Source organism: Ctenopharyngodon idella, chromosome 13 (genome assembly GCF_019924925.1).
Source record: "Ctenopharyngodon idella isolate HZGC_01 chromosome 13, HZGC01, whole genome shotgun sequence".
Taxonomy (NCBI): Eukaryota; Metazoa; Chordata; class Actinopteri; order Cypriniformes; family Xenocyprididae; genus Ctenopharyngodon; species Ctenopharyngodon idella.
In genome coordinates this window covers 5,553,959-5,580,408 of record NC_067232.1, presented here as the reverse complement: position 1 = coordinate 5,580,408, position 26,450 = coordinate 5,553,959, and the positions used below count along the sequence as shown (strand labels likewise).

General features: G+C 36.9%; 2 protein-coding genes across 7 annotated transcripts in view; one reads left to right on the top strand and one right to left on the bottom strand.

The window, feature by feature from the left end:
* akt3a (v-akt murine thymoma viral oncogene homolog 3a) overlaps positions 1 to 24,658 on the bottom strand; it is a 99,363-nt gene extending 74,705 nt beyond the window's left edge. The window contains exons 1-3 of one of the 6 annotated variants that reach the window (XM_051917904.1): positions 24,463 to 24,625; positions 24,254 to 24,370; positions 15,364 to 15,733 (exon numbers count right to left, since the gene is read on the bottom strand). In XM_051917904.1, the coding sequence (XP_051773864.1) occupies positions 15,364 to 15,409 (46 nt within the window). In that variant the 5' untranslated portion in view covers positions 15,410 to 15,733; positions 24,254 to 24,370; positions 24,463 to 24,625. Of the gene's footprint in view, positions 1 to 321; positions 341 to 380; positions 460 to 15,363; positions 15,734 to 24,253 lie in introns of those variants that run through there. The other 5 variants (XM_051917907.1, XM_051917905.1, XM_051917906.1 and 2 more) reach the window with 5 other exon arrangements.
* The window catches only part of rsrp1 (arginine/serine-rich protein 1), a 209,980-nt gene that overhangs the window by 39,187 nt on the left and 144,343 nt on the right, over positions 1 to 26,450 (top strand). The gene's annotated exons all lie outside the window — the stretch shown is intronic.

Below are 26,450 nucleotides of genomic sequence, written 5' to 3'. Positions count from 1 at the left end.
ACTGATTTATCAACAATGATTCAGTCCTGATTAAAGCTAGACTTTCCTATTTAGAGTAACACCACTGGAAATTCAACATTGCATCTAGTCTTTACACGTGATGGCTACTCTCATCTATTTGAAGAGCACAGTCATAAATTCAAACTCAGTCATATATGTGTGGTGGATGACTAATAATAAAACTTGTGAAGAATTGTAGCCCGGAGCAAAAAGAGTCGGCAGCCATCTTGGCACACATGAACCGTCATGAGCATATGAAGACTAAAGTATTCAGCAAGACAAACAGTGGTCAACAGCTCTGAGAATCTGTCATCTGCTTACTAGTCGTGAGCTCCTAACACCATTAGCCTTTTGCTCTCTGAGACCTCTGCAGTCCTTACAAGGTAATGAGGGATTCCTCTTCTTTCAGGACACAGACATTACCACAAGCGGAGCACGAACCCTTGGCAAAGGGCTGACCTAGAGAGGTGAGTAAAAAAACAAAGGGATCAGGCTAAGAGGCTTGCCTGCTGCTGCTGCTGCTACTGCTGAAGGGCCAGTGCAGCCAGTGAATGCTTCACAATTGAAAGGACATGCGGGGACTCTAGGCTGTGTTTACACTACACCTAACTGCAAATCTTTTTTTATATCTTATCTTCAAAACTGACAGTCTACACTGTCACTGTACAAGAAATTAGATCTGTTCAGAGAGTGGGGTCAATGTATGGTATATCTACATCTCAATGCAAAAACACAAGTGTCAGATGCATTACTCTACTATTTACACAGTTATGCATACATTATGACCATTTGCTCAACCACAAGTGAGAAAAAAAACAATTTTTTTTTTTTTTTTTTTGCATTTTCAAAAATACAATTTTAAGCCACCTATGGATTTACAGGTTTGTAAAAAAAAAAAAAAAAAAAAAAAACTTCATGTGTGTTTTCCAGCAAGTATGCATTATATTGATCAAATGTGACAGTTAAAATATTTATAATGTCAAAAAAAGACTTATATTACAAATAAATACTGTTCTTTTATCAAAGAATCATGGTTTCTACAAAAATATTAAGCAGCACAAATGTTGACAATAATGAGAAATGTTTCTTGAGCAGCAAAGCAGCATATTAGAATGATTTCTGAAGGATCATGTGACATTGAAGACTGGAGTAATGATGCTGAAAATTCAGCTTTTTCGTCATAAGCATAAATTACATTTTAAAATTTAATAAAATTATTTTACTAAAATTAAATTAATTCATTCAAAATAATTTTAAAATATATTAAAAAATACAAAAAAACAGTAATTTTTTATTTTGTAATAATATTTCATAATGTTACTGTTGTCACTGGACTGTATTTATTTTAAACAGTTTTAAATGGTAGTGTATATTCCACCAAAATCTATACAGGAATTAAAATGACAGAAATAATATTATAAAAATTATTGTTTGAAGTATTACACTATAATATATAATTATTTAAATATTAAAAATGTGGGCGGGGGGCACAGAATTAAGTAGCAGAGCTGATTAGAGCAGTTTAAACTTTAGCTATGTAAAAACATCTTATGATTGATATACATAACTGCATTTTTTCCACAATGATCCGCAAGGCACACCCAATTCTTAACTTCCTATTAACATATAACTGAGCACAGATCAGCATCCAAACAGTTAAATCAATGTCTTTTAAATGTAAAGGTGACCAGCTATAATCTTTAGGCCATGCTTTTGACTGGATGGACAGCCTCTGATCATTCACAAAAGAAAGAATAGAAAAGTATTGAAGAAGTGGTGACTGTCTCCACAGTTGAAAATGAGTCACCCTTTCAACAATGGCTGTAGTTAGTAAAACACTGCACTGAATCCTTTCCTCCGGATGTGAGTGTGTATAGCGATGCTATGTGTGTGTGCTATTGACTACAAAACCTCCAGTGTCTGCAGCCTTGGCACAAGCTGTGTGTGTGCGGTAGGCTCACATGTCTTAGCCTATGTACAAGCAAGACTTCATGTATCAATGTGATTGCAAGCTAGCAGTCATACATGAGGAAGAGTACCGATGAGAATGCAGAAAAAAGGAAATACAAAGAGAAAAGAAGAAAGATGAGGTGTTTTGACAGGTGATGCTGCTGAGAGGAGAGGTTGACACAGAGACAGTCGAGGGGTGATTGATATCGCAGTGTTCTGGCACGGCCACCTGATCGGCGCCGGCTCCGGCAGCAGCAGAACTGAACCCACTGAACTCTCTGCGGCCCAGACTGGAGTCAGTGGCTGCCTGCACTCACTCCCCTTCACTCAGAAACACACACACACACACACAGAGCAGCATTCACAAGCAACCACTGACACGTGTAATTATGCGCAATAAAGTCCCAACCTCCAGCTTTAGGAGGTTTGTCTGTTTATACTGAGGCAATGTAAGATACGCTTGCCAAATATCTTTTGCATGTTTTTATTAATCGTGTGCAGACATGACGGCTGACTACTGTCAAATATCCACTTGATGACAACAGGAAATGCTTAATGTCATGATACCTGTCAAGAACCTGTCTAGATCACATTTAACCCAAAAAGTAAGAAATTATAGTTAACATACAGAAAATTAAGTAATTATGAATGTAAATGAAGAATTTTTGTGACAATTAAGCATAATTTCAACCCCTAAATTCTCAATTACATAATATGTGCAGATGCTTAAAAAAAGTGCCAAATGCAAGTTTAAAAATATGGCTGTAATATAATTATTTTATTAATTTAAATCAGAATAACTCAGAGGCAGTCTTTTTTTTTTTTTTTTTACAGTACGGTAACAAGAATTTTGGGAGAAAATGTGCTAAATTACAATGAAAATAACGCTACAATGGGAAAAAAAACTCTTATTGGTCCTCAAAATGTAATTCATTTTTTATATAATATCTTTTTTTATTATGCTGAGGTGAAATATGACATGCATGTTCTTGAAAGCATTTATGAAACTCATTTTCTTTCATTGTTTTAAACATTGATCAAAATATAGTAAACACGAAGCTTAATCGCACTTGCTTGTAGCACGACAAACCTCACTGGTTCATGCGGAGGCTCAAACTTCCTCTTGGTGCCTGAGAACTCACTGGTTCTTGTCAAGCAACCACATTTGACTCCATTTACCATATTTGATGAGCTCTAGGTTATCGATATTTATATGTAAATAAAAGCCTAAATTCAATCTGTTCATCATATAAAGCGATCATGTCTCTTAAGAAGACTTGGATTAAACCGCTCGATTTATGTGGATTACTTTTACAATATCTTTATGAACTTTTTGAGCTCTTAACTGAGGGACAGAAATCTCTCAGGTTTTATTAAATACATCTTAATTTGTTCTTTTGAAGATGAACAAAAGTCTTATGGGCTTGGAACGACATGAGGGTGAGTAAATGATAACAGAATTTTCATTTTTGGGTGAACTAACCCTTTAAAACGAGTTATATATATATATATATATATATATATCATAAAAAGCTACATGTATCAGCCCTAAACTGAAGAAACAGCACACTACTTCTCTAAATTATATAATTGTTAACTTTATGTCTAACAGCATTAAACAATTTTACAGCTCAAATTACATACATTTTGGTATGAAAGATTTAATATAAATCAATTTAATACAGTATATAGCAGAACCAGCCAAAAATGTATTGCCACATATAGACCACTATAAATGCATTATTTTAAATATGTTTTTGTTTTTACATATCGTACATATTTACACAGAGGTCCAAATTATTGCCTGTCATAACAAGACCTTAGTAGTTCACAATTTATGCTGATGCGCTTGAAGAAAGTCAAGTCTTAAATCCCAAATATGATCTGGTAAACCCTCCACAAGCCTCCTCAGTCTGACTGCTGGTACAATTTCACATAAAAGATTGATCCAACTCTAAATAAAGAGAAGGGAAGCTAGGAAGATGCTCCAGAGCGTCAACACCGAGGTGACTGTCCGTCTGGCCGGGGATCTGTTGCAGGGGGTAAGATGATCACTTGCAGCCAGAGGGCATGTGTGTGAGTATGTGACTGGCATCACCAATGAGCAGCTCTGTCATGCTTTCCCAATTTTCCTAATGGGCTTGGGCTCATTACAGAGTTATGAGAAACACTACCCTCCGATTAACAGCACAGGAGAAAGCCCCACACAAGTGGACAGAGGAAATTTAAGACAAACACCCACTTATGTGAGCACACAAACACAAATTTATTGATGCCCATACTTGAGAACAAACTTGAGACGGATGCAAATGCAACAACAATCAATGTACATTTGACAGTCATGCATCTGCTCGTTTTACTTCAAAGACTCTTCTTGTTATTTTCAGTTTCTTCTGACACTTTTGAGAAGAGAGATGACAAGAAATGATGCTCTGCAAAAGATATGTTTTTTTATCTGTATTTTTGTCTCGTTCTCCATTAAAAATATCTAAACATCCTCAAAACAAGATAAATGTAGAGATTTTTAACTTGTTTTAAGCCTCAACTTGCTTTTTTTAGATTTATGCTTACAGTTACAACAGGAAAAAACTATTTGCAAATGGGTTAAAAAAAGTATAAAGTATATTGTGTAATATATAGTGTAAATATATAATAAACTTTATTCAAGATATTCTCTGAAAGTCTTATTTAATAACTTTAGCAGTTGTGCACCTCATGTAAATCAGTGTTATTTTAGTATTATTTAAATACCATTATAGTATAAATTAATATTTTGTATATTTAGCTTTTATTTTTATATTTTCAATTCTAATTTTAATTTTAATTCAAGCTTTAGTAATTTTGTCATTGTTATTAGTTTTGGGGGGGTTTAGCTATAGAATATAGCTTTCATTTGATTTGATTTCAGTTTTAGTTTTAGTAATTTTAGTAATTCAACTTAAACTTATTTCACTTAGTAGCCAAGGCAACATTTCTCATTGTTTAAGTTAAGTTTAAAGGTGCAGTAAGCAATTTCTGAGAATCATTGTTGATATTTGAAATCAACCCAAACAAACACACCCTTCCCTTCATTGCCCCGCCCATAAAATGCATGAGTCTCTTTATCATAGCTGAAGCAAAGCAAAATAATGCTTCGCAAGCCCTGAGGAGCTGTTGTTCAACATGTCCCAGAGTAGATGCAGTTTTCTGGGAGAAGTCACAGGCTAATTGAGCCCACCTTGGACATGTGCATTAGTAGGGCTGGGTAAAAAAAATATTGATTTCTCGATTTTAATCGATTCTCATTTTTATGAACCGATATCGATTCTTAAATCCCAAGAATCGATTAGTCTAGTCTGTTTTCTGCTGATGCTTGTTACTTTTGATATGAAGCAAAGTCTTAGATTTCAAATGACGTCCATCTTATTATGAGATTCAAAAAATAAATACCATTTTTGTGCTGTTAAATGTGGCGTGACAGATTGCTGTAGCACCTCAGTTAAAGAGAAGCGGCAGCCTGAAGCACATGTGAACTGATCCTCTCCTCCTCTTTAATACCAGTTACAGCGCAAAATAAACATGACTAAACATCTGAAGGTATGTTAAAATATACAGTACAACTTACTGAAATCTGTATCATGTCTCGTGTAATAGCTCAATCAGTGTTTCAACCTCGGAAAGACGTCAATAAAACAGCTTGTAAACAATGTCACGTAACGTCACATTTACCTCAGAAAAACATATTCAGTGACCATAAACTTGTTAGTCAGCTATAAAAATGAACTCTAGAAAGTCAGCATTCTGATAAATATAGCTATGCACCGTTACATATTCATTGTAATTTTTAATGTTATTCAATATTTAATGCATGTTTGAATAAAGCAGTTATGACAGCCACAATTTAAATGTTTATATTTCAAAAAAATGAATTGGAGTAGAAATATGATTATGCAATTCTAAACTTTAGTTATTATAAAAAACATAATTGAGTGTAATTTAAGTGTTTGTATATAAATAAGTTAATTATAATAAGTTAATTTTAACAATATTATAGTAATGTAGTACCAACTGACTCCCATGTGTAGTTTACAGCATTAGTTGAGAGATTTTTTTCCTCTAGGAAATTTGCCATGTATGGTATCTGATATACCACATCCAAAATAATCAATATTGAATCGAATCGAATAGAAATCAAATCGAATCGTGAAAACATTTCTTAAAGGTAGGGATCAAAGATGCCGCATAATGAAGACCAGGTCTAAATCTCAATTATGACACAACAACACTTGGATCCAAGGTTTGTTAGACAGTCTAGTAATGAGCTTCATTTCCATCCTTCACATTCTTGGAATGCAGAAGTGCTGCTGGAATTCTGAAAGGCCGATCTGTGATTGGTCCGGATTGCTCCTGCCTAAACATACGCATACTCCGCAGGCACTCCTAAATTCTCAGAGGCATGCACACGTTCGCACGCCCCGTGCATCACTGCCTCATCACTAAAACATGCGAGATGTGATACAGTCAGATAGATCACCACGGGGCTTGGAAAAACGTTACCAAACACAGTTCGCAATTTTATCTCCCCTCTCCTTCTCTCTTTGCTTTAGAACAACCTTATCAGGACCACAAACAGAGTCCTCTAACACCCTCAGTTCAAGCTTTAAATCCATAGTTTACCTAAAAAATAAAAATTCTGCCTTCATGTTGTTCCAAACCTGTATGACTTTACTTCCTCCGTGGAGCACAAAGCGTGATGTGACAAATTGAAGGCAACATGTTTGTGCTGCTCTTTTCCATAGAATTAAAGTAAATGACTATCAAGAGCTGTCAAGCTCCAAAAATGACAAAAACACCATAAAAGTAGTGCATACAGTTTAATATACATTCTATGTCTCCTGAAGAGAGATAATAAGAAAAGACCAAAGTTTAAGTCATTACTCAATGAAAATCTTTCCCTCTGCTGAAGCTCTTAAATCTCATTATTGCAATTTGCATATTCAAATTTGAACAATTACAATTTGAGACATACAAGAACCAATGATGTTCAGCATTACTGATGGCAAACGTGATATGACATCTTTAAACGCCATATCTCTAATATTTTATATGAAAGTGAATGAGATTTAAGAGCTTCATCAAATGTGAATAAATATATATTCGCTACAGTTCAAAAGTCATTATGATTTTTTCAAAGAAATTAATTCTTTTATTCAGCAAGGATGCATTAAATTGATCAAAAGTGAGAGTAAAGACTTTTACATTGTTATAAAAGATTTCTATTTCAAATAAATGCTGTTCTACTAAACTTTCCATTTATCAAAGAATCCTGGGAAAAAAAGAAAAAAAAATTCACGATTTCCACAAAAAACAAAAAAATAAGCAGAACAACCTTTTTCAACTTTGATAATAAATGTTTCTCAAATCAACATATTAGAATGATTTCTGAAGGATCATGTGACACTGAAGACTGGAGTAATGGCTGCTGAAAATTTAGCGTTGCCATCACAGAAATAAATTATATTTTAAAACTTAAAATACAAAACAATTATTTTAAATTGCAATAATATTCACAATATCACAGTATTATATACAGTTTTTTTGTTTGTATGTTTGTTTTTGATCAAATAAGTGAAACCTTGGTGAGAACAGGAGACATTTCATAACATTTAAATAATATATAAAATAAATTTAAATAATTTTGTTTTTCCCTTACAAGGCTTACACCTTTAAGACTTGGAAAATAGTACAAGAGCGCTGAAGACTACTTTTACTGTGTTTTTTTTTTTTTTGTCGTCATTTTCTGAGTTTGACAGTCCCTGATCAGCATTCACTTTCATTGTATGGAAGGAACAGCGTGAACACACCGCTAAACTTCTTTTTTGTTCCACAAAGATAAAAAGTCATACAGGTTTGTAACTGTTAAATGATTTTTGGGTGAACCATCTCATTAAACCTCTAACTTTCTTCAAAGAAAACCAAGCACTGAGAGCCTACACCACTTCATTCTTTTCTCTTGTTCTCTATCTGCCTTACCTCAAGGTCTCGTTCTCTCTCTCTCTGGGCTGGGTCTCTGCACGATTCAGAAAGATGACTAACTCTGCAGTCAGTCAGTCAGTTGGAGGCATGCAGTGAGTCAAGCCTGTGACCCCCAGCCTGCTGCTACAACACAGCCTGACCCCCAGAGCCATCATCCCCTCTCTGAGCATGTCATCTTGTCCTTGTTCTCAAACACACACACACACACACACACATTTATACAATAACCAGAAAAACAACCACACACAAAAGCCACTGAGTCGTGACTGAGGGGGCTGCAGTATTTTCTTCATACATGCTGACGCTAGTCTGAAAGGCACACTGGCAGGAGAGTGGAAAAGGCAGCCGTTAGCGTGTGAGAGTGCATGTTAGAGACTGTGCAGGTGCGCCTCCTTTAAAGGAGACGGCAAATCTGTTTGGGTATGTGGAGGCTTTTCCCCTCACCGCTAAGAGGGAAGTGGGAGGACTTAAGACGGATGACTGTGAAAAGCTAATGTGAAATTAAAAAGCATCAGGATGATACAGGAGCTGCTCATGATCATCTACAGCTCTCAGAATCTATTTGGCACTTGTTCGAAAACAAAGCTTGAAGGGAGGCACATTTCATCAAAATTACCCTCAACTGTACAACACAAGTAAACAGCCATTTTAAAGCTGAATTGTTTACAGATTAAAATCACATCCAACCACCAACTTTTTATTTTGTTTATCTCCTTTTTCATTTTTATCTTTGTACGACATTGTGTTTTGGGTTGTTTGGAATTGAATGTAAATTTTTTCTGTTCTCTTTTTGGGTCCAGCGTAACTAATTCATGGGTGTAACAAAATTGGTTAAATCCTAATTGGTGGACAATATCTTCTTTTTTTAGCAGAATCGTATGATTGTTTTATTAAATAGTTGCTCTTTAACTTGTTATTTCTTAAAGTGAGCATGAAATGAAAAATGTGGCCAACTTTATTTCCCTATTGTAACATACTGTATATACAAGTGAAATGGCTTCTCAAATGAGAAAAAAAAAAAATGTAAGCAGAGACTTGATTTTGTGCACCAGGAATTGACTGACTGGTTGGAACTCGGTCTACACCCTTGAACCGGTCTACACGTCAGAGATGTCATAGCGAGGGGGAGGGTTAATGCTTATTATTAACATTACGAGGGCACACATTTAAAAAAAAATAATAATGATGATGACATTATAACATAGCGGATAAATCATTTATAATAAATACTGAAAAATTCCATTAAAAAAATGTGTATTTCCATATTATTGCCATATATTGCAATAAGAATTTTTTAGTTACTTTAAACCTGATGAAAAGATATACCAAAAAATTAACGCTCTTCCTTCAACAAGTGTTGCTAAGTTTACCTGTTCGTTGATGCATCTTTCTTACTGATAAAGTTGCAGCAAACTCACTATCTAAAATATTTATAAGTGTCATAATTTAGTGTTACATGGCCATTTTCCAAACTACTTACAAATTACTGACCCTTTGAATGAATAAGTCTACAATATGTAAAATTTCCTTTCTTATGATTGGCTAATCTCCACATAAAAGCATAGACTACACCGCCATTCAAAAGGGAGGGTCGAGTAGCTTAATTACTTTTAAAATGATCATGTTTTAATATACACATGGTTGTGTCATCAACACCATGATGGCAGTTTACAGCTTGTCCTAACCAGGTGTAGAGTTAAAGGGTTAGTGCACACAATGAAAATTCTGTCATTAATTACTCAACCTCATGTCGTTCCAAACCTGTAGGACCTTCGTTCATATTATTGATAAAATCCGATGGCTCAGTGAAGCCTCCACTGACAGCAAGATAATTAACACTTTCAGATGCCCAGAAAGCTAGTAAAGACATATTTAAAACAGTTCATGTTACTACAGTGGTTTAACCTTTTATGTCATGAAGCGACGAGAATACTTTTTGTGCGCTAAAAAAACAAAATAACGTCTTTGAAGCTTCAAAGCTTTATGAATCTTTTGTTTCGAATCAGTGGTTCGGAGCATGTATCAAACTGCCAAAGTCACGTGATTTCAGTAAACAAGGCTTTGTTACGCTAAGTGTTTCAAAACGTTTCAAAATTTCAATGGTTCATGTAACTTTGGCAGTTTGATACATGCTCTGAACCACTGATTCGAAACAAAAGATTCGTAAAGCTTCGAAGCTTCATGAAGCAGTGTTCTGAAATCGCCCATCACTAGATATTGTTGAATAAAGTCTCTATTTAGTTTTTTTTTTGGCACAAAATATTCTTGTTGCTTTATAACATTAAGGTTGAACCACTGTAGTCACATGAACTGTTTTAAATACGTCTTTAGTAGCTTTCTGGGACATATGAAATTGTTAATTATCTTGCTGGCAAAGGAGGCCTCACTGAGCCATCAGATTTTATCAAAAATATCTTAATTTGTGTTCCGAAGATGAACGAAAGTCTTACGGGTGTGGAACGACATGAGGGTGAGTAATAAATGACAGAATTTTCATTTTTGGGTGAACTTTAAGTATCCAGAAAAAAAAAAATTCTGAACATGCTAAAAGAGAAATAATAAGAGTAATGAAACACAAGTACAGCCAGAATAAATGTAATGTTTATATGTAATGTTTAATACAGAATATATGTAATGGTTCTGTTCATTCATGTTGACCTGCATGAGGATGCTCCTGTACCAACTGATCTGTATTTCCACTGCAGTCTGAGCTGATCTGGGGTGCACTCAGATGCACTTTACATACTGAGAGAGAGAGAGGGGACAGGAAGGAGATAATGAGGAATGGCCGCAGTGGTCATATGAGAGCAGGAGATTGCTGGGTATGAGAAAAGGAGCAGGAAGTGAAGGATATAACAGTCAGCAAGGTCAGAGTTTGATGTGTGTGTGTGTTTGTCTATGTAATCCATATGCTAGTATGAGAGAGAGAATGAATGAACGAGCGCATCGCTGGTCATGTGAGCGTGCCGGAGAGAGCGAGCGAGCTTCATTCATGTGGCTGTATCTTTTCCTCAGAACAGAGTGTTCCAGCGGTCCTGCGGGACAGAGCAGTGCACCATGTGACTCCTCTGCGCTGCTCTTCGGCTATGGAGCCTGACAGCTAACCTCCACAACAAACACACACACACACTGCGCAGACATCCAAAGCATTTTTATCAACAGGTCTGCTTGCAATCAGTGCTAATTTACCGCAGACCAGCGATCTGGAAAACAAAACGGCATCAAATTAAAGACAAGAATATAAAACATCATGCTATTTAGTTCCATGACATTCCAGTATGTTGCGTTTTGCTTGATTTTGCTGAAGTAACCTCCAAACAATCAAACTTTGGCAGGCACATTAAACAGGCTGCGGTCAGTGATGAGGGGAATGTTTAGACAATGAGCTTTTAGAGGGGGGCGATGTCAGAACCGGAGGGCTTCTGTGTCTTAAGCTGGCCCTTTTCTTTGTGATCCATTCATTAGTGGAGTAAACAGGAAATGATGTCACCCTTTTGGTTATCCTCTCCTCACACACAGCCCTTTTTTTCTAAGAAGTCACAGCTCGGAAGAGGGGGGGGGAGTGAAAACTTGTACTGCGACACAGGTGCTCTAGAGGGGGAGAGAGAGATGATGAGACGGAGAGAGACAGCAGCAAAATGGAAAAGTAAAAGTACAACAGGACACAGACAGAGAGAGGGGGGAAAGACAGTAAAAGCTATAATGGAAACAGAAAGTGGCGGAGACAAAGTGGAAAAAGGAGAGGAAAAGAGGAGGGTGATTGGGGTCATCCTGGTCGCCAGCCAAGACAAACAGAATGAAGCCAGTTTCCCAGCCCAGGGCTACACCGAACTCTCCCATGCACTTCACACACACAATCCCAAACGCTAACCTCTACATCCTCAAGCCCAGCCCAGGCTGCACACACTGGAGGGAATTTCAAATCTGACTCAATGTGGCTACCACACATGACTTCACCAGCATGACACTCACAATCAATTTTAAGGGTTCCCACAGTTTTTGACTGATTAATCTTTGACCACTGACTTTTAAATAAACAGTTGGGATGAATTTCCAAATGAATGCAAGATAATAGCCTTTTGAATTACTCAGTGTTGTTAATTTGAACTAAAACAGAAAACTATTAATAAACATTTTTGTTAATTATAAAAAAGATTAAATAAAAAAAATATTAGATGAAAAATTAACAATCTTAAAGGGGTCATGAGTCATGGATTATTTTAATATGTTGCTTGAGGTTCACTTATAATGTTAATAATAAAAAGTTTTTGCACAAAGAAACATATGCAGGAAAATTATTATTTTCCACTCTCGTTCTGACCTGCTGTTTGAAATGATCCGTTTTTAAGGGGCAGCTCCTCTGAGGCTTGTCAGGGAACGACCACTGTTATGATTTGCTAACATCATTGCATAGGAAACCATTATCCATATAAAACTGTCATTTACAGACAAAGCATTACAAATCATTTACTTACAAGGTTTGTGAGGACGTTTTAAGCTATGAAGCTTGCAGGATGTTTTAATGGTACAAAATCCTCTTATATGTCAAAAGATCAAGGAAAATTTGATTTCCCATGCCATGACCCCTTTAACTGAAAATTAGAAATGCTGCCTTGACAATTAACTGATCGTGAAGTACTAGAATTACTTAAGCTAAAACTGAAATAAATATAAATTAAAGCTAAATATTATAAAATAACTGAAAATATAAAAATAAAAGCTAATTCAAAATATTAATAAATATTATAACAGTGCATAAATAATACTAAATGAACTCTGAAATTTTCCTTTTAAAACACTCATAGAAATTAATAGTAATTTTTAATATTATTTGCAGTATTTTTAAAAAAGATTAAAAAAAAGAGATTTAAAATGAGTTTTAAAATAAAAAAAAAAGTTTCATTCTATACATGGAGCCTCATGGGTAGTGGGTACTTCATACATTTTTATCTCAGTAACCTCCAGGTCATTAGACACTTTTCGTTCACAAAATAAATTGCTGACTGTAATAGGGTACTGACTGTAAATAGGGTATAGTGGCATTGCTTTGGCATGATGCTGTATCCACGCCAGAGAGAGTGGATTATAAGTGATCCACTCTCTCTGTCTCTCTCTCTCTCTCTATATATATATATATATATATATATATATATATATATATATATATATATATAGTAGTCAACATTTGAAGTGGATCAAAACCTTTCATCAAAGTTGTCCAAAAACCTTCTTCTTAGGACAACTTAGTTCTTAGGACAACTTTGATTAACTTTTTTGATCCACTTCAAATGTTGACTACTGTATATATAAACTCACTATAGAAATGTTTATTGCTTTTCCATGACTTTCAAAGATTTTACTTTAGTTTTCTATACCCATGGGAGCCCTGAATTTCAGTGGTACTAAATGGAGTCAGTCCATACATGAATACATCTAAATAAGCACAAGCATGTCAGAACTATAGAGTACCTCAGAGATGACGTGTTTTTGTAGGCCAACCCGGAAGTTAGCGGCACACGGGTTCCCTCGATCAAAAGCCTATGCATTTTTCCCAAAGACTTTTGGAAAAATCGCAAAAAATAAGCTCTGTGTTTAACAAAGGGTTACGATACTTACATGTTTTGTCTATCAAGATAATCTTTACAAGTTAACACAACATTTATACATTTTGAAGCCTAAATAAAGTCATCAGATATAAAAAGCTAACAGTAGGCTATAAACGGACTACAGCACACCATGGTCGCGGATCAACGTCACCACCACCAAGCTTCCTCAAACTTTATTTAAAAACATGCTCGCTAATTATGATCTGCGCTGTGTATGAATACTTATCCACTTTTTCATGAGAAATGCTGTCCAAATGTCCTGTTTGTCATGATGACGTCTAAAGTCCCCGCCAAAGGAAGTAGTCCCTTTTAGCAACTTGTTAGCAACCAGCGTTTTTAAGACACAATAAAGGTTTAAAAAAATAGATAAATCACAAGCAGGTTATAACTGGTGTGTTTTATGTCATAGATCAAAACGTGAAAATATTTAGAGGCTTTGTTAACCACAGACCTTATTTCAGGCAATTTAGCAAAAACCCATTCAAAACACCCATAGACTTTAGGGCGATGGAACCGGAAGTCCTAAAATGCTAACTCGCTTCCGGGTTTTGCCTACAAAAACACGCCATCTCTGAGGTACTCTATGGCCGCTCATCCAATCAGGGGGGCGGGACATCAGGCCCACTGTAGCACAAACATCCAAGAGTTAAGGGCATTCACACTGACATTGGTTAAATCGTTGTACTAGTAGGCTCACTACTCTACTGCTGTATCAGGTGTTGGATCCCATGAACTTTGCATTTATTTGTGCAGTAATAATCATTAAGTGGGATATTTCATAGTCAATCTAGTGTTCACCTCTTTGTCTAATATATAGCTTGCAATCATGATGTAATCAATGAGTAATGGAATATTTGAACTTGGCTTAAACACACATTGTGTGTCGCGTCTTTCTTTCAAAAGTACATCACACAGGCCAGCTGCAGTTTGATTAATGTGTATACATGGGGGACGAAGCCAAGCTCCAATCACAGCATCTAGGTCTGACAGTCCAACTTCACAAAAACCAGACAGATTCAATTTCAGACTAAAGCATTTACATGACAATGTAAGATGAAAAGTTATTACTTTAGCCTGACTGAAGTAAAACTTTTAAAGTGCATGTAAACTAATTACACTCCCATTGCTAATCACTGGTCATTTGCATAGTTACATTTTACTGATCAATCATATCGACAAAAGTCACAATCGCTTGTGTCACCAAATCACCAACTTTCATGGGATACACATATAGGGAAGGTACAAGCATAGAGGTACTTGTATGCCTCAACAAGCGATAATGATACAGAAAAGAAAAGCGGACCTGGATGAAGTACCCCAGTCACTACATCTCATAAGAACACCAAGAGCGGCTTCCCACATGGATGTCAAATAACTTTGACTTATATTAACTTTGAGCGTTTATTTGTACACAACAGTCCATACTCACCAAAAAAGGCTACACGATAACTTGTTTTCCAGACATACTTACAAATAAAACGTCAAACGTAGCAGCCCGACACGTCAGAGCAGTGCAGTGAGAAATGATGGATACCAGTCTGAATGCAGTTGCTCCTCCGGCAGACACACTCAAACACACATGCACGTTCCCTAAATGCAACACCAGCACTAAACACAGCTCACGAACACGCGTAAAGAGGCACACCCACATGCCGGCTTTCACAGACACAGACTAAAGCCAAGCCGTGGCCCGCCCATGACGGAGGGAGCCGTCCCTGGAGGCACAGGCGTACGCAAGGGTTTTCTTGACCCGGCTAGTTGACCGAGACACAGACAGAAACAAGCTACTTACCTCTCTTCTGGACCCAGCCTTCCTTAACGATGGTGACATCGCTCATGTTGCCTCAATCACACTGTACTCGCCGCTCCTACACACCAGCTCCTGAAGGAGTGAGGAGGGGGGGGAAGGAGGAGAGGAGAGGACAGGAGAGGAGAGGGGAGGGGGGGTCAGCTCTCCCAGCCTCAGCGTCTCTCTCCCTCCCTCACTGCTGCGCTCTGTCTCTCTTTTTACGTCGTTCTCGCTGGCTGCCTCTCTCGCTTCGCTCTCAAAGGCGTTGTGTAGCGGTTTTCCCCTCCTTCCGTTGCTTTTCTCTCTTGTGCTCTCCGTGATGCTGTCTCCCTCTCTCTCTCTAGATCTTCCCACTCCTCGATAGTGACTCAGCCTGGAAGAAACATAAAAAAAAGGAGCGTGTGGATTTTTCACTCTTCTCTTCCTCTTAACTCCCCCCTTCGTTCTTACACAATCTGACAGACAGTCATTGTAAAAGCAGACGTACAAGCCCCCTGTCGCCTCTCTGATTTCCCTGTCTGTCTGTTTTTCTCTCTCATTCTCACTCTCAACATGCACAACTGTTTAACACTTACCAGCAACACAGTGACTTGCAACAAAGTCTGATGAGGATGACTGTGAGAATAAATAAGCAAACATGAAGTCCCATGGTAAATGCAGTGGCATTCAAAGCACGAAGCACTATTCACCATTAATCATTCATCAAATACAGGGCTCAACACTATAGATTACTTTAAATGGCTCAGTCGGGCCAGTGGTTCAGATTTTCACTTGCCCTGCCAAAAAAAATAAATAAATAAAATAGGTATTGCTTTCATTGTTTTTGCTTTCACCTAACATCTCTTTCATGGAATAAAGAAAACAATGCAAGGTTGAAACAATATAGGATGATCAAGCAAGGATAAAACTTTCATTTTTGGGTGAACCATCCTTTTAACTCTTTCCCTGCCACTGCCGAAATTTTCCGGCTTTCCGTGTTTTCACTGTTAATGGTAGGTGGCGCTATTATGCAAATTCTGAAAAAGTACAGAAAAGGAAGCAAAAACAAGCGATAAAATGCATGTTGTAGTCTTTGAAAAAAAAACACGATTTTCTCAGCTTTTTGTTCAAAATGTTGCTTTTGTTATGAAACTTACTAGGGCTGCACGATTTATCGGGATTAAATTGCAACCGATTTGGCCAAGGCTGCGATTATTTTATGCGTAGCTTGTCCAAGCTGTACGGCTCTGTGATTAGTAGTAAATGCTTCTCCATCTGAAAGCCAGAGGGCGCTCTTGCGCAGAAACTCAAAATATGCCCTGCCGCAGAAGATAGCATGCATCATGTCGCTGTAGCTGAATAAACAGAAGACGCACCAAGAATCACGTTTAAGTGATAATCTCGTTTAAGTTCAATGTTATTTTTCGGATCGTGCGATAAATCGTGCAGCCCTAAAACTTACCCACATTCAAGTGTTGATAAAAAAGAATTCATGATGAGAATTCATGATTCATGCTGCTTTTTGTAAAAAAAAAAAAAAAAGGCTCTGTTCTTTCTTTTGATATATTGCATGTTCACATATACAACACAATTTTAAATTATAAAATAAATGATCAAAAAATGCTGGCGGTGATAGCAACTTTAAAAAAAAAAAAAAAATGCTGGCAGGGAAAGAGTTAAGAAGTTGCTAATGAGTTACAACTGAAATTTTTATCAGATCTGATATCAGACTGTGATAGCTTAATGATTTTTAGAATGAGGAAAAAGACTTATATGAGACTGATAAATGTGGCAGAATGCCAACACTTACTAGACCTCCATAATGTAGATGCATTAACTACAACTGAATACCACAAATGGGTCCTAAAATGTCCTAAAGCAGTCTCAAACAAAACAAATAGCTGTTCTAGCACAGTTTCATGCACAGTGACGGTTTTACAAAAATACAACAAAGCAAAATATTGTCCCCCTGACAGAAGTAAAGCAATAAAATAAATATAGTGCGTGAAACATGGGATTTCCGAGGAGATATTTCCTTACCTTTAAAATGCTAACGTACATTAGTTAATCAAAATGTTTTGCTTTTGCAGAAGCAGTCATACGTGTCAAATCCAAGCATTAAAATGTGTGCGAGTAGAGAAAAGGGAAGTCAGCCTGTTAGGAGAACAAACAGGGTAAACCTCCAACAGCTAAACAGATCAGCTCAGAGTGAGTCAAAGAGCAAAAGAGTAAAACCATGAGCCTTTAACTGAACTCAATCAAAGTCTGGAACAACACTTGACAACCATCCCCTAATGAAGAGAACAGAAAGTAAGAAATCCCTGAACACGTTTGTCACTGCTGAGTGTGAAGCGTGATAAACAGAAACCTAAATGCACAATTGTGATGCAGTGTTGTGTCCTCTATAAAAGAAAGACAAATGACTGAAAGGCTCTTATTTTCCCTTCGGATATAATTACCAAATCATGTTTGTCCCAGACTTCTAGACATAATGACAGAGGACGTCACAACTACTGGATACACTGCAGCCCCTAAAGATATGGAGACCACGGCAGTGTCCTTAATGTCACAGGACCAATAAAAAAACAACGCTCCGCGGGGCTAACTTATAATATAAATACTTTACAGCAAAACAAATGTGGGTCAGACAAGGAATATTTAACACTTTCAAACATTTGGTAAAGACAAATGAATGGCCTATTGAGGCCAGAGTATTCGCAGTACCAACTGATAATTCCTGCCTGGTTGTGTGCATTTAGCTGCAGCCTTAATCTGCTGTTAATATGGTAAGGAGAGTACATGGGTGATTCAAGGTCCAAAGAGATATCAGTGAAACCCTGTACATAAGTCACAACCCCGGAAGACACCACTTGCCACAACATTACAGCTTCGAAAGTAAAAATCCCATTAATTTTCTCTTTAAAGAAATAGATTTTTTAACGTTAATGTATAAACCTTTCAAGACAGACCTACTGTACCTTGAGCTCTGAGAAAGGTTAAGCAATGATATACTATTGCAGAAGCCCTGAGTCAGTGTCATTACAATGTAGCGTCTGGACCAATCAGACACACAATTAGTCATTATATTTAATGAATTATCCAGAAACTCACTCTTTCAAAGTTCTGTGAACCCATCTCCCTAAAAACTGCAACTAGCATCCCAAACGTAGCTAACACACAAGCAGAACTAGGTGTCCTGTTACAGGACACAGGAAAACTGATAAGAACTTTTACGATCAGAAAAATTTTTGCAGAGACTAGTGACTCTGACTTCATTCTTTCCGAGAAGGACAAATAAATCCTATATATTCTATATATAACCACTTGAGAAATGTATAAACATGTATCCAATTTTCCCATCTTATGACTTACCTTTTTTAGGCTTTATTCTATGTATTAATTCTCTCTTTTGAACTATTTTGGTATTAATGTTTCAGAGTTGCAAATTTATAATTACCTAAAATCACATGGGTAGCATGTTTGGTATCTACGGACTCCAACTTTCGTTTCCTATTTGGTAATTTATGTTACATGTTACTAACTCTGTGACACATTAGTATTATAAGAATCTAGAAGTTTCTTCTCTCAAACATCCAATCCAATGTCTTATGCTAATATCTTGCTACAGAACAAAGACTCGTAAAAGTTTCCCTCTGAAGGGAAAACTCCTTATTGGCTCAGACACCTCAAGAGGGTGTGACATCTTCACCCTTTAAAATCACTGATCACAAGATCACAGTCTCTCTCTTCTTTTTTACTGAGAAATGCTGATGTGAAGATGATGCTAAGAAGCTAGAAGCTTCTAAGGAACCCCAAGCTTGTGCCAGGCTTCGGCCTAGACCTTCCATTCACCAAAGATCCTCTGAATCCAACTGGTTCTCTTTCATCACGACAATATCAGCAAAGATTCAACGGGAGCCTCCACAAATTGCATCAGGAAAGTTAATTCAAATGGGCGAGACATGCAAGTATCAAACTTAGTCTCATTATTTGATACACTAAGTATCTTTACCCCTTTTAAAGAAGGGCCTGTTAGAACTAAACTGATGGTTTGCTCAAGGCTGTTGATCGGCTGAATTTCAAACAATGCTGTAACTTCTTGCTTTCCTGTATTCTGCTTCAGCTCTCTCTTTCCCTTGGTAAACTGTATGCATGTATGTGTGTGGATGTTAGAGTAGTTAAGTGTTTAGTCTAGTTAATAAAGTCTTGTTCATGTCACACGTAAAGTTGTCCGTGTTTCATGCTCATACTGGAGTCCCTATTCATGCAGATCCTGACTACATGCTCTGAGTAGTACTGTACATAAGATTGTTATTTCCCATAACCTGGAAATGAACATTTCTTAGAATTAATAAACAATTAACACTGTGTTCATTGGCCAAACAGATTAATTATTCATATTTCTTTTGAGCTAATTTGCTACATTAACTTCATTTTTAAAAACCGTGTTAGACATAGACAGCTACTCAACTGAAACTTTGACGCTTCAAAGAGCTCATAAAGAGATCGTAAAAGTAATCCATATGAATTGAGCGGTTTAGTCCAAATTTTCTGAAGAGACACGATCGCTTTATATGATGAACACATTGAATTTAGGCTTTTATTCACATATAAACATTCATCAACTCACACATCAGTTGTGCTAAATGGAAGCTCAAGCATTTTTGCTTGACGCATACAAGTACCAATGAGGTTCATTCTCGTGTTATGCAGCACGTTTGAGCTTCCGAAAGAGGTTTGTTCTCCCATCAAACAGGTTCAGTTGAGCTTCCGTTTATGTTCGCTGATCAATGTTTATATGTGAATAAAAGACTACATTTCATCTCTTCATCATATAAAGCAATTGAGTCTCTTCAGAAAATTTGGATTAAACCACTCAATTCATATGGATTAGTTTCATGATCTCTTTATGAACATTTTGAAGCGTCAAAATGTCAGTTGCGTATCTGTCTATAGAGGGAAAGAAAGCTCTCAGATTTCATCGATCTTCATTTGTGCTCCGAAGATGAATGAAAGTCTTCTCATCAGGAATCCCTTCCAAACCCTTCCCACGAAGCACTGATGTAACTGAGACTGTCTAATTTAAACTACTTACATATTTGTATTACATTTTTTATTTGTTAATAGTTTGTAATGTATAATATAATAAACTAATAATAAGTAATAATATAATATATATTTACAATATGAAGTGTTTATATAAAAAGTGATAATATAATCTAATTCTGAAATCAATATGAGGAAAATTAATGGGAAAAATACTTTGAGAACAAGTGCTGCTCTTATTATGGAGTAGAAAGTATCAATTTGATTGGGCCACAGGAATTGTATATTTTTCAGCCTCCATTGAAGTGATAAATATTTCTGGCAAAACAAATCAAATATATAAGATTTTAAGAGATATATAAAAGGTCTGATATAGAATGCACTGCAGGGATGCCCATTTAACCTAAAATTCAACAACAAAATGCAGCTGAGAAATCCAGAACCATCCACAAAATTAATCTACAAGTCTGCACCAAGTTAAAATGTCCAGTTCACAGAAAAAAGAAAGAAAAAAAAACACAAGACACTAAACTTGAGGACCGTTGCCATTTTCAACGGGGCTGTTGGGCTATTCTACTCTACCAAACAACCCTCAACATCCTCTAGATTCTGGCAGCAGCACAGACTCTCTGTTCCTTTTGCTCCCTTTGAGTGACAAGAGAGACACAATTCCACTGCGTCACTGTCGCAGCCAAGCATCTGTAAGCCTATCGCGGCAGCAATATCTGGGGATGTCCCGAAGCTGCCACACCAAATACAATTTTTCCATACAAATGAGGTGAGCACCCTTGAGATAATCATTTAATTCCTGAGCAGGTCTGGGAAGGAGGGGCTCTCCTGGTGTGCCCAGACAAACACAGACACGCAGCATCAATCATTCTCAGTGTGCCACAGAGCAACATCTAAACACAAGCCTTCAATGCAGAATGTACATTTATTTACACTGAACTATTCTCAATTGTATTGTCACAATAACCATCAGTTTAATTAACAAAATGGAAAAGGCAAATAATAATCCCACATTTTCATGGTAGAATCATCCTAAATTGTTAGAAAAAAAGCAAATGTGACTGCTTATGGTAACAGATGGACACCTGTGGTGAATATACATCACAGCACATATACTACCATTCAAAAATTTGGGGTCAGTAAGATTTTTTTAAAAGAATTTATACATTAATTTAACAAGGATGCATTAAATTGATCAAAAGTGACAGTAAAGACATTGAAAATGCTACAAATATTTTTATTTCAAATAAAAGCTGTTCTTTTGAACTTTTACTTTCATCAAAGAATCATGAAAAAAAATTATGTTTCCACAAAAATATTAAGCAGCACAATTGTTTACAACATTGATAATAATAAGAAATTATAAATAGAATGATTTCTGAAGGATCATGTGACACTGAAGACTAGAGTAATGTCATCAAAAGAATAAAAATTATTTTAAATTGTATTCATTTTTCACATTACTACTGTTTTACAGTGTGCTTTAATAAATAAATGCCGCCTTGGTGAGCATAACTTCTTTAAAAAACATTTTAACAATCTTACAGACGACAAACTGCATTTCATGATGTTATAAATAGGTGCAACAAAACTCCAGGCGCTGCATCTTTAAATTATTCGGGTGAAAAGATGGATACCTACTAGCAATAAAAACTGACATCATCCAAAGTTTCTAACGTCCCCTGAAAGAGTTTACAACTGATGGATATTTTCTCTTCAAGTAATCAGAGAAGAATCGCTGAAGGTGAAATCCAGCCCTTTCCAAGCTACGCTTTCAATTTCAGTAATTGGTGCTAATGTTACCCTGAAGTGAAGGAAAACCGTGAGCTCCCATCACAAAAAGTGTCATTCACAATTGTTTACAAGCCCTTCTAATATTATTTTCCATTCATCTTCTTCTGGCTGCAAGTAAAGAGCAAATTCATAATGTGGCTTTGGTTTGCACCACTTTAACATGCACCACAAGTATTAAGACATGCTCACATGTAAAGCCATATGCTGTACAGTTATATTCAAATTCAAAACAAGACAAATATCTATATCTGACCATGTATTTAAAATTATAGCAACATCAATATGGGACATGCCACCACCCCATTGACAGGAATATTATCATTGACGTGGACAGTATATCACTGCTCTTAAGGATTCACAAGACAAACCACATTTGTTTTAAGTAACTGAGAGCTTCAGCATCTCCAGGAAGATTTCTTTGTATGTAATATGAAAGCGTTGTATGTTGCCGCGAGAGAGACATGAATAATGAAAGATTTCTCTGCAGTCGCACAGCAATACTGCAGCCGCAAACACTGTAACAGAAACTGAGAAGACACTGTGGTCTATCTAAAACCTAAGAAGAGGAAACGAGAAATTTGTGAATGAACACTGGCGGATGTTGATGTCTGAGGACTCTGAGGACCTTTGCTAATCTGCTGCAGCCATTATTCAAGAGTGCTCTTACTCGTTCTCTCCATAGAGCTGGAGAGCACTTAATGTGAGGTCAATTTAATAATGTCTTTTGCTCTTGTTTTATATAATCTACTTAAAGACTTCCTTAAAAATAATTCTTCCATTAATAAGGCTCGCAGGACGTTCAAAGACTCAGTCAATGTACATTTATAAATGAAAATGTTATCCCACACAACAAGCAACGCTTTTGGGTTCTTCAGATGAACTAACTTCCTAAATATCTGTTAGGAATTAAAGCAAAAAGTGATACTTATGGTTAAAGTGAAGAAATATGAATAGGTTCTGAAAAATTCAGTTTCGAGTTTATTCAGCATTTGAATCTGTCAGATATGTAACAGGTTGTTGGATACACATCCTCAAAAACCTGAGAAATGTGTCATACAAAAGTGAAGAATAAAAACAGCCAGCGGATGTGCAATTTAAACACCACACACAGCACTCTTTCAACTCAATTTGAGTGAAGCGCTAATCTAAAACAGCTCTTTTCAGGGTGTCTGAAGAATCCAGAAGTGTTGCCGCCGAGCTTTGTTTGTAAACCAGTAATTTCATCTCAACTTGCACCGACCGAGATTTCATCTGTTCCGCAAATTTCCTTAAAGTTTCTAAATTACATAGATGGTGCATTCATATGCACCCAAATAATAGGATCAATTGATACTATTGATGTGACAAAAAACTAAAACCACAAAGCTAACAGAGACAGACTGGTTGGGTACAAAACCAACAATAAAAGAGAGGTTATCTTAGTGAATTAGCAGTATGGTGCAGTGCAAGACTTGCTTAAATGTTTAGAATAATCCGTAATGTTAAGCAGCAGCACAATCCCACATGCAGATGGTCCTTCACAGACATGCTAGAGTCTGAGGGAGGTGTCAATGTAATGTAAACAAGAGGGCGTGACATCTACAAACATCAACATTAAAGTCACTGCGGGAAATTGGATTTCCACTTCGTGGAAGATCGTGTAATACCCAAGACCGCAGCTACAAGCTTCTGGCCAATTGTCAGTGTCTTGATCTGAATCTGTTACCTCAAAAGCAATGAATAAGCTGGCTAAAGAGAATACACCGCGCATCAATCGTGACTTATAGTCTTTTAAACAGAGATTCTGTTACGCCTTTTCAGTTAGTCTTTTTCAGTAACTAAAATTATTATGCCAATGGAATGTGGGGATGTCTCGGGAAATAAAAGTGGCAATTATGCGAAAAACACGCTAGGCCATAAGCAGAGCTCATTCCCCTGCCTCACAGCCTCCACACCGCAGCATCAACTGTTTATACGCGCTGAATGATCGCTGGCTGTAATGAACCGAAGCTGCGTCATAGACAGCCACGCGCTTCGTCAAATATGACATTTAACATTCGTATTACAGTCATAGCGGGTTTTTTACCTGGCGCTGGCGTCGGTAGGGAGACCAATGGGCTTCCCTCCCCTCCCTGAGTATGTGCGCGTCCTCCTTAAAGGCTCGAATGGAGCATGGATGGACGGGATAATCGGAGAAGCACGCCTACAGAGAGAGCACAGACTCAAGTGGTCACTACTAGAGTGCTGTCTCGAAAGGAGGGGTTGTATGATGGACAGGCTGCGGTAGTTCTTTACCCCAGGAACCGCGCTCAGACACACCACAACGACGACATAGGCAGGTTACCCTCTCTCACCCCGTGTCTCCTGTTACAGTCCGAGCCAGGTTCAGTTGGTTCGTCTCCCGCCTGCTCTCACTGCTCCATAGACGCTCCTGCGTGTGCTGAGCGGCGCGAGGAAATCTCGCGAGAACCGCTGTGTTTACAAGAGATGCGCCTCTCTGCATGGAGGGGAATTCTTTTGGAATTTACAAGATTCCCACAGGCTGGGGAAACCTAGAAATATCAGGAATTTGTCTGGGAAAAGTCGTGGAAATGAATGTAATCAATCAGATAATAACATAACGGGCATTTCTGAATATACATTTCTAGTGATGCTCAAATATGTAAAATAGCATATTTAATGTGCTAGATACTGAACTTGTGTAGAGACAACGAAGCTATTAACTAAACTAAAACTAATACAAATTTCAAATAAATCTGAAACGAATAAAAAATAAAATCATAAATATTGCCTTGGCAGCTAATTGAAATAAAATAAGTTTATTACAAGTAAAACAGTTATAAATTAAAGCTAAATAGCTTTAAAAGCTAAATATTAAATACAACTACTTACAATACATTTACTAAAACAAACTAACGTTAAAATAAAAACTGAAAACGCAAAATATTAATAAATAATATAATAGTATGTATAAATAATACTAAAATAACACTGATTCGAATATCCTTAATCTGAAAATTATGTGCATGTAAACGTGAATGATTTATTAGATTTATCAGTATGAATCAAAATGATATATCTAAGTAGGCCTATATAATGCAAAAATTTTAAAGGTGCTTAGTTAGGCTACATAATCCCAATATTAAAAAAATAATAATAATAAAAATAAAAAAGCAGATCCTGCAGGCTATGAATTGTATTGACAGACCAGATAATCCATGTATGTTTTTGTATTTTATGCTATTGTAGTTTTGTTGTGTGTAAAGAACAGGAGGAGACATAAATCTGATACTAAGGAAAATTCTAATAGTTATTTCAATAAATATTCAAGAACTATAAACTGTCTTTTATTATTGTGCTGAAATATGTAGAGCTAAAATCTGATTACATACAGTTGCATGTGTCTCGACCTCTTGCAACAAATGTCCTTTTTCCACAAAACACTTCCCACTGCGGCCTTGGCGAAACTGCGCTAAACATTTGAGTGGTCAGAGTTGGAACTGCAACACATAAACTGTGAAGATTGAAAGAATTTGTTGCTATGAAGACAAGTTTCTAATAAATTAACTAATTAATTAATTAATTTTCTCCTTATGTCTGTAAAAGAAAGCTTAGTGACATTAAAGTTGACAATTCATGATAAGCCTAAATGACAATACAACACAGTGTGCCATATGTGTTGTCTCTCACATCTCTGCACTTTTCAAAGTGTGGCATGTTAACCACAGCTGCTGTGGTCCTCAGTGTTTGGCCAGGTATCACCTGGGCATCAGTGAAATGGACTATTTCTTGATCCCACTGGACAAAGTGCACAGCGTTTCTGTATAAAGCTGTTTTGTGAGTTGTCGGCCCTAGGCTGTGGCCTCAGTTCGGCCCCCTGCCCGTGCTGACTGTTCCAGATGGTGGAGGGAGGTACAGCAGAGGTAAGGCCACAGTCCTGTGCTGTGACACAGGTGGGGAATGGCCTGTTTAAACCCACAGGAAAGCAGGCCTGGCAGACACCCCCTTCCTGGCCCTCCATCAGCTGTCCATGCTTACAGAGGGAGACCATAGTTTCCACACTGCACTTGGGACACTGTATACACATGGGTATGCTTGAAAAAGTCTGTTACACCAAGAAAGGTGAGAAACTTGTGAAGTTTCTGATATTTAATGATAATAAACATTTTGTCAGCATGCCTGAAAATGCTCAGATAAGCATTCCTTTACTCTTGTGTCATATTTAATTCTTAAGTGAGTTAAGTTTGAGCAGTTATCAATTGAATTATTCACACTCTGACAGA